Source organism: Etheostoma spectabile, chromosome 9 (genome assembly GCF_008692095.1).
Source record: "Etheostoma spectabile isolate EspeVRDwgs_2016 chromosome 9, UIUC_Espe_1.0, whole genome shotgun sequence".
Taxonomy (NCBI): Eukaryota; Metazoa; Chordata; class Actinopteri; order Perciformes; family Percidae; genus Etheostoma; species Etheostoma spectabile.
In genome coordinates, this window is record NC_045741.1 from 19,128,991 (window position 1) to 19,138,750 (window position 9,760).

Consider the following 9,760-nt stretch of genomic DNA (forward strand, 5'->3'; position numbering starts at 1 on the left):
TTTTGTGAATGGAGGTGTGCTTTCAAAGCACATTTGTGAAATGCTTATGAGCAGAAGTTAAAATTTCAATATGTTAAAAATTAAACTGTGTATTAAAGTGTACAAAGATTTTCCCATCTAACACCCAGTATCTAGAAAAACTGACATGATTAGTTTCACTTAAGTGGATATATAGAATTGGAAATGAAAATGGCAATAAAAAAATAAAAAAATAATAATAATAAAATAATTTCTTATTATTATATTAAATTTGAGCCACTATGAACTAAGGGTAGAATATGGGAGTGACAGGGGCTTGATCATAATCAGCCTATGAGGAAAGAGAGAAGCATCTAATGAATTGCCTTTCATCAGAACAAAAAAGCCAGAGGGCTTTGAGGAATGTCCCCTCTCTTATTAAGGGACAAAGGAGGCATGCTGGTGTCGTGCCCTCTCGTGGAGGCAGCGGCGTGGAAGAATGTGCAGAGGAAAGTGTTGATTTGCATCTGTTGATCGGACCTTTTTGTCTCCCCAGTCACTGTTTTCAAACGGGAAAACCCAAACTGAAACCGTACTGAAGCCACATTGATTTCAGTAAATAAGTTGGCTGACCAACATTATCTCAGTATGTAGCAGTGGTGGTGGGGTTTCAGTGGATTGCCAAGTAGAAGCAGTCAGGGATACTTACTCATTTGTCGGTCTCCGTAGCTAATTGCCTCAGCAAGGGGGCTCCATCCCTGACCGTTCTTCACCTTCACCGGTGCATTGTGGGCCAGAAGCAGGTGGGCACACTCTGTAAGAGGCACAGGAAAATGGTCAGATATGTAGATAATTACCTAACTCATACCAACTTTCTTTAAATGAAGAGTTTTACATCAAGTCGAATGTCACAATTAAGACAATAACAACACATACAGGTCGCAAATAACAGACCAGCAGCACAAACAACACAAGGGGGGAGAGAGAGAGAGATCTTAACATAAAAATGTGCCTTACATAAAGGTCTGCTTGTTTTAAGTCTGTAGCTTTTTGGAAGTTAGGATCCTTGGAATATAACCCTTGTGTTTGAGCTAAACATGGGATGGGACATACATGGGATATGGGGTCTAAACACGATATGCCAAATATGATCATAACTAGGATACGCTTCACAAACGGGTTATTCATGTCCATGTAAACGCACTTAGTAAAGCAACATCCAAAGTGTTTTTTTTCTCTGACCATCAATTAAAATGCTGCTGCTTTCTGCTTAAACAGGAGGCACTGGAGACACATTTAATTTAGGCAATAGAAAGAGAGGTAATAAAAATATGAACAAATTCCTCCCAAGTGATGATTGCAGCCCCATTAAAAAACTAAAACAAGACTCTGCACCTACATCCAAATCTCCATGCAAAGATGTTTTAGCCCAGTTTTAGAAATAAACTCCATCCACACACGCCTGAAGATGCACATGACCATTCATGTATGCTGTGCATGTGTGGACCATTGTACACCGCTGATAACGGGAATTCTTGTAAATCACTCAAATAATAGCTTGCCTCCTGCACATGTAGCAGCATTATCAAATGCACAATTTAACCGCACATCAGCTGCCAGCATCGACAACAAAGTTAGCGATGCCCATGTTATCCATGTATAATTAACTACCAGTAGTCCGTCAAGGCTGTTGTTTTTTTCTTCTGGAAAAGAGTCAGGTAATAGGGGTGTGACAAAGAAAGTGAACATGGGTGTCTGGGTCATCATTTTCAAAAGTCTCCGTTTACGCCTATCCTGACAGAAATGTAACACCATCATTTTCAAACAAAAACTGCTTAAGCAGCGTTTTAGAGTAGAATCTACGCGAGGAATAAACGTAGCAAAAGTGATGCGTTTTAAAATGAAAACATATCAGCGTGGATCCCTCAGAGACAACTCGCAAGTACTAAGAAATTGGTTTTGTTTTTAACTAGAAAGATAAAAATATATACAGAGAAACAGACGGAACAGAAAAATGGTGTGGTATTTAGCAAAAAATAACCTTTATTAAAGACCAAACACCAATGGAGGAACAAGCTCTAATGGCCTTCCTCATTTGTTTTCCTATTGTCCTGATGCTACACATCTACAATGCATGAATACAAAATGTTAAGACACAGAAGAAGGAAAATTATGTTTTGGTTTGACTTTGACAAAAAATGCACAGGCCATGTATGTTTGAAACAATTTTTTTTTACTATATCCTGGAAGGAATTCAATAAGTTGAGACAGACCAAACAACAACATTCCACATTCCACTTGAGCTGCTTCTTGTCATCACCTTTAACGTTGCTATAGAGGCATACACATTTCATTCAAACTCACTTTAACTCCATACCGACACTGTGCCTAGCTCTAATGTTGCTAATGAGCTGCCAACCTGCTCGCTTATGGTCTGGCTTCACACTTTCAGGTACAAGGAGTGGACTATGTGGCTTTAAGGATTATCCGATATTGACAAAACTATTTGAATGATTGAGTCACCATAATGTATGGACACATAATCATTGGTTTTATATAATTCAAATATGTGTCAAATTTTTGTACTACTGATTCACATTATTAAATTAAGATAAATCTAAAGTATTCGGCAAACAATACAAAGAGTTAGGTTCTTATTATGACTATGGTAAGATTCCAATTTTGAGTAGTAGAGCTATTATATACTGTATATAATATTATGTTTTGGTTTGATTTTGACAAAAATTCACAGGACATGTATATGTGACAACAAAAAAATGTACTTTATCCTGGAAGGAATTCAAGAAGTTGAGATAGACCAAACAACAACATTCTACATTCCCCATGAGCGGTTTCTTGTCATCACCTTTAACATCGCTATAGAGGCAAACACATTTCATTCAAACTCACTTTAACACCATACCGACACTGTGCCTAGCTCTAATATTGTGTCCAGCTCATCTTTACGAGACAAACCAACAAAAAATGAGACACTTTTACTGGCTTTATTTTTCCATCTTTGCTGCCTGTTACTGGACAAATGCTGCTGCATACTTCTGTTTAATCTAATCACACTTTTATCACAAACTTATCTGATCACTTTGCAGTATATTTTAAATACACATATTGTTTGACTGCTATAACCAATAAGCTAAAGTTGTTTCCTGTAGGTTCAAATCAATTATAGAAATTAATCCTGGTTATATAGAGGGTCAAATTGTGCGTAGGATTGAGATGTCAGTTGACCCATTAACCAAAGAGCCATATGGGACCTACGATTACAAAAGACTCAGCATCTTACTTTAGTCTAATCTGCTAAAAAATGAGGAAGACTTCTTAGGAATAAAATGTCAAAACATCCCCTGGAATGGTGTAGAGTAACCCTCAGAGCTGTGCTTGTATTCCAACAATGGGAAAACAGCCAGAGAGCCTCATCCCTCTTTCAATGGCAAGATCAGCAGAATCCCTTTGCTCTCTGAGGAGCTTGTCAACATACAACAGCAAGCCAAAATGAAGCCTGTTGTTCCGGCTCAACTGTCAGTTTTGTCATTACATCATTCATTACAGTGTTGCCGTCTGTACGGCTCGGTCTCAGAGCTGGACAGGAGCCGTCAAAGTCCCAGGCCTGTGAGCAGCAATCCGCCCTTCTTTCATTGCAAACCTTTGAGTCAACCTATTAGTCATGTAAACAAATTCAAATGAGTTACCACCTTCATGTTCAGACATCTTTTTCTCTGCTTAACATCAGTATGAAAGCTATTAAAAACTGCTTTAAATTGTGTAATCACAGAGCCAACCAGGTGCCTAGAACTAGAAATAAAAACTTCAGCCTTTTAACAGAGCGCTTAACACATTACCAAATATCAAGTCTAAAATACCACATTGCCCCTCTGATACATACTCATAATGTTTTATTGATGAGAAAGAGGCCAGGGTCTCATGCATTCTTTATGACAAAGAGGAATACATTTTGAAACTTGTCCTAATTAAACGTATTACCCACACAACAAAGAGGAGTGTGGCTATCCCAGTAGTGTAGTTACAGAAAAATAAAAAGGTGTTTTGTGACAGCACTCAAAGCACTTAATTTATATTCTTTACAGAACCAATTATCTATTAACACTATTGTTGTAATGTACAGCTTGCTTCCTGGTGGAAGCATGGCAAAGAAAATTAAATGAACAAAGTCAGGCCAATGGGAAGTCATTGTGTTCACCCCAGGGGAGCAGCTGAGGTTCAAAGACTTTTCTCATGACTTGTCTGAATTAGTTTTCTTATTACATTTCTGCCTAATTCTGCTCAACCTGAGCTGCATGTTAAGCTATGAATATTGTACAATGCTCAGCACTTCAGAAAGACTGACTAACATCATGCATATCCCATTCTTTAATTAAATAAAGAAGTTGCGTTGGCACCAGAAATGGTGGATGTAACTGCAGAGTGCCTCACAAAAGAGCCTTACATCAGCAAACAAAAAAGCAATCCTGTGTTTATGCATTAGTGCAATCTGCGCCTGGGCTCGGGGATGAAGAAGCTGAAAACAGAGGTTGATGTCGAGAAAATACAAGCGGCCCAAGCGCACGAGTGGTTTGCTTTCTGACGTAAGCCGTGCATTCCCTCTGGTCTTTGACCTATATATCACCCTGCTAAAAGCAATGACTGTGTAATAATAATGACTACATTTAGCAGATATACATTATATCACCATGAAGAGAACAGCAAGGCCATGTGTACTGAGCTGCCAACCTGCTCGCTTCTGGTCTGGCTTCACACTTTCAGGTACAAGGAGTGGACTACGTGGCTTTAAGGATTATCCGATATTGACAAAACTATTTGAATGATTGGAGTCACCATAATGTATGGACACATAAGCATTGGTTTTATATCATTTAAATATGTGTCAAATGTTTGTACTACTGATTCACATTATTAAATTAAGATAAATCTAAAGTATTTGGGGAACAATCCCAGGAGTTAGGCGCTAATTATGACTATGGTAAGTAAAGATTCCAATTTTAAATAGTAGAGCTATTATATAAGACCTGTAACTAACAATTTAGTCTATCTGAATTTATCTGACAAGATGGCAGTATGACTGAACACTCTCCCCGAAACACGGATTATTTTACCAGATACAAGTGCTTTGACGCTGTAATATCACTGTTATACTATGGAAGGGGACAAAATCAGCAAAGCTAAAAATAAGATGACAGAAAGAACTGGAAAATAGGATAAAATGGCCACGGAGAGCGACGATGTCACTGCCCAATATGAGGAGAGTGCAGATTTGAGTTGCGCATGTTCAGATGTAGACGCTTTATGGCGCGCCATACCCAATGAGAGTTGAGTCATACCGGTTGTGGTCGAGTGCAGATGTTAGTTGCACATGCTCCGATTGAAACGGTTTACGACATAACTGCCATACTGAAATTTGTGAAATCCATGAAATAATAAACTTTTCTCATTACAAACAGAAGATGGGAATCATTTCAAAAACGTTTAAGCCATCTATGGTTGTTTGATTGCTAACATTATTTTTACTGTATTGACATTACAGAAGTCTCTCGTTAGCATTTTATATGCTAGCTTGCTTCTTGTCGCAAAATGGCGCATGCGCAACTCACAGCTTCACTCGTTGCAAAGTGACGCATGCATGACTCAAATCTGCACTCTCCTCACATTGGGCAGTGACAGACGTTAATCTTAGCTCATCTAGCCCCGCCGAACGTGATCCGGCTGAAACTAGCCTCCTAGCTAGCATCCACGCAGAGATTAAGGTCCGACGTGAAGAGTGAGCTGCACTTGTTCTGGTCTACGTTGAGAGAGGATGTGAAGAAGGAGCTGACTGAACTTCAAGACGAAATTAAGGGACTTGAAAAACGCAACAACACGAGTTAAAGAGGCCGAACTGGAGCGTAACCTCAACCTGGAGGACTCACTCCAACAAATGCAGCAGAAACAGGAATCCATGCAAACAAAATTGATAGATTTGGAAGCTCTGTCACGGCGAAATAATACCCGCATTTACGGAATTCCTGAAGGTGAGGAAGAACAAACCCTAAATTGAAATCTAAACAGCAGGGTTTCCAGAGACAGGATAAATGCTGCAGACAATGTGGGCAGTCAAGGCAGATCCCTTTCATATATTCTGGTCCTGCCCCTTATTCAAGCATATTGGCAAGGCCTTGCTGGAGAACTTCGGTCAATCTTTGGTTTAAAAGTTGATTTTTTTTTATTACACTGTATTTGGGTAAAATCCCAGTTGGACTTATCGACTTTTACCCTAAGACTACGGGCTGAACAGTATACAAAGTACTGGGAAAGGTGGACTTCATATCATTTAAAGAGTAGCTCAATGTCTGTGTGAACGATTACTCCATCTTGCACTGATGCATGGCCTGTGTAAACCTTGCAAACCTGTCAGTTCACTTTTATTCTCTATTTTTGATCTTTATTTGTTCTTTATTTTTTTTGCTTATTTGTTATTGTAGTTAAAAAGAAGTTAAAAATTAAAAAAAAAAAACTGAAAATGGTAAAAGATTATGAATATCATAATTTTACTAAACCCTAGCAAAAACATTATTCATTGTTGTTCCCAACCAACAATGATAGTAACAAAGATTGTAAAGATGAGAAGAAATTCTAACATTTGAGAAGCTAGAAAAGGCTTGTATTTTTGCTTAAAAATTACTGAGACAATGAATTGGTTATTAAGCTAGTTGTTGATTAGGGTGCCCTGGGGGCCTGAGTTAAACACCAACCACATCCCTGATTTACATCCAGTTAGGAACCTGTAATTTATGCAATTCCCCATTTCTCTATTCCTTCATTTCCTTACCTCTACCTCATTTTACTTACCTCTACTGCCAGTTTACCTGAAAAGGGGGTAATACTTTCCCCAGAAAATCTTTAAAAAAAAAAGTTTTTTCTGTCTCTGAACTTACCAATAACATGACTAGTTGGCTCAGCTCTATGTCATATGATACAGTTATAATACAATGTAATATATACGGTTCTTTTGAGTTGGTGTTTTTACTTTGTATTTTCCTAGTAGAAAGCTGGGAAAGAATAATCAAAGAACAGCAGGTGATTAATTTAAATCAAATCGGAAAGAGCTGCTGGATCCAATAACAGTTAGCCTAGAACTCAATACCAATGTTTTGCTGTCTAATTCGATCCCAGGAAGTCTCCCTGTGGGTCTCTAGGTTGATTGTATGTGCAGCAGCTGTACGGCAGTCCTGCTCGAGTCACATACAACTCTAACAGAAGAATGAGGGAGGCAGAGCAGAATGGAGAAATAATACGTGCAGTGGCTGCAGATGGGGCACTTTTCAAGAGGCTCTGTGGGCTATTAAAACCCACACCATCACCACCTATTCTATAAAATGGTTTCCGCTCATTTCCTTGCCATCGATCACACACTTAGTGACTGAATCAAACGGCAGTTCAAGAGTCACATTGTTGCAATCTCAGGCAAAACTGACACTCTTTAACATCACCTGGTTTGCTTTGTAGATTGTCTCAAAACAATACTGTGTTTTTTCTACAGACAAAATGAATGTTATTGTACATCTTGATTAAACAGGCTGCATGTTTTTTAGAGATGATCTGATAAAATGTGCTTATGTGCAGTTTCTGAGGAAGACTAACCCTGCCAGATTGGCACTCTGGTTTCAAACACTCACTAGGTTGTCTTATGGTCTATCTGATACCAATTTAAAATATCTAGTGATTTTATCTTTGTGGCCACAAGAACACATATTGCAACCACTGGGAAAAAAAGGAAAAGGGAGAAAACTGTTAAGCCTATACCTCTGACCATGGTGTCATCTTGTGTGAAATACAGTAGTGCACTTCAAGTTTCGGTACACACTGCAAATAATGAATCAGATAGTAACCTGAAGAGTATCTATTGAATATAAAAATCCAGTCCTATTTATCTAGAGCTGAAACAATTAGTTGATTAATTGTTGATTAGTTAATTAACAGATCAATGAGTCATTAAGTCCTTTTTAAACCAAAAATGCCAATCATTCTCTGGTTACATCTTCTCCAGTATAAAAAATTACTATTTTTGTTTGATTTATATCATTTAAGCTGTATGATTTTGGGTTGTGGAGTGTTGGTCATACAAAACAAAACTTTTGAAGATTTCAGAGAAACTGTAATGGCTATTTTTCAGTACCACAAAATCAATTGAGAAAATAATTGGCAGACTAATTAATGATGAAATAATTGTTAGTTGCAGAAGCTGTGCACATTTTGCCTAAATACTATTAGCAAACCCCAGAGAAAAAAGCTCCCTCTACTAGTAACAGAGACCGTATAATCCATTTTTCCACAAAGGTCAAAACAAGAGGATAAAGAATTATGCCTCCATGTGCTGAACCAAGTTATAATTATTAAGAGAGTTGGGGAGGACACTGTATTATCTCACAAGAAACATGTCCACACTGCTATGCAGATATTCCTATTGGGACAAATGTTCATTTAATTTTGCACCTATAGTTATGAACATATTTGTTACCAATAGAAGAATCAGAACAATGAACTGCATTATGTTCTGGTTTTGGCTGTTAGTGACAAAAGTGGTCTCTCTCCTTCTGCAAGGTATTTTTCACCTGTACAACAGTAAAACCTCAAATTGAAGGGAGTGTAGACATGCATCACTGGAATTACTAGTCTAGTTAATAACAAACACACATTATGCCATACACAAAGAGAGCCTTGTCCTCTCAATCCCAACAGACCAGCCACACCCAGACTATGATCTCATGCTGTATATTTCAGCCCGTCTGGCCTGAGCATCCCTGGAGGACAGGCTAGCAGCAGGCAAGAGATAGGCAACCTCATTAGCACAATCAATTCCATAGCATCCCATCCACCAATACACTTTGGCAATCCACTGTCTGGATCACTCATAGGCAGTGGCAGAGCCTTCACTCCCGTCAACAGGGATTGAACTTTGCAAATGTTAAATCCATTGAAAACCATGCTCCAACGACAGCCACTAAACAAATGGGAATGTGCAGTTCGAGTAACCCTATGCTTGATTTGTTCACTGAGAACCTGCAGCAAAAGAGGGGGGATTAATTTTTCAACAGCATGTTCTGAAGTCTCCTTGCATTGCATTAATATTGTATGCACATGCTTTCAGTCCAGCCAGTGCAATTCAGCTAAGAATAAAGTCATGTAAAGACTTGATACATCATGACATACTCATCATACACTCCAAACTGATTGTTATTCTAGGACAGGTTACATAAATACATAACTTGTTACACTTCCTGATACACACTAAGCAAATATTATTACATCTCTTATCATAACTAATTATCATGTTTGCCACCCTCTAACTATTAGTCTTTGAGCCAGCGGTGGAACATCAATCAGAACAACTTTGAACAACACTTTAGCCACTGAGAGGATCCTATTTATTGCAGTGCCATCATTACCTAACCCCAAACTGATTAAATATGTTATTTCTCTATACATTTTTGTATGGTGATCTGTGATAAATGCATGGTGGTGCTTAGCAAGACAAATGCACACACAAAGATGGGCAAACAAACTGAAACACACAAGCTAATAAACAGAAACAGAAACAAAAACAAAAGACAAAGACATGCAGCGATTCATTTAGAACACCACAGAGACGGACATACAGTGTATGTTTAAAAAATAAACATAAAAAAATGTTAAATGCTTTAAAAATTGACTCACCTTTGTGCCCCATCATGACGGCGAGATGCAATGGTGTGTTTCCTGAAGTAGAGAAAAAAAGAAAAAAGAATTTGTCGGC

At 38.2% G+C, this 9,760-nt stretch overlaps 1 protein-coding gene across 2 annotated transcripts in view; it reads right to left on the reverse strand.

The window, feature by feature from the left end:
* Positions 1-9,760, reverse strand: part of LOC116696222 (ankyrin repeat domain-containing protein 13C) — a 31,724-nt gene that overhangs the window by 18,515 nt on the left and 3,449 nt on the right. For both annotated transcript variants that reach the window (XM_032527043.1, XM_032527044.1), the window contains exons 2-3: positions 9,682-9,723; positions 668-772 (exon numbers count right to left, since the gene is read on the reverse strand). In XM_032527043.1, the coding sequence (XP_032382934.1) occupies positions 668-772; positions 9,682-9,723 (147 nt within the window). The remainder of the gene's footprint in view (positions 1-667; positions 773-9,681; positions 9,724-9,760) is intronic.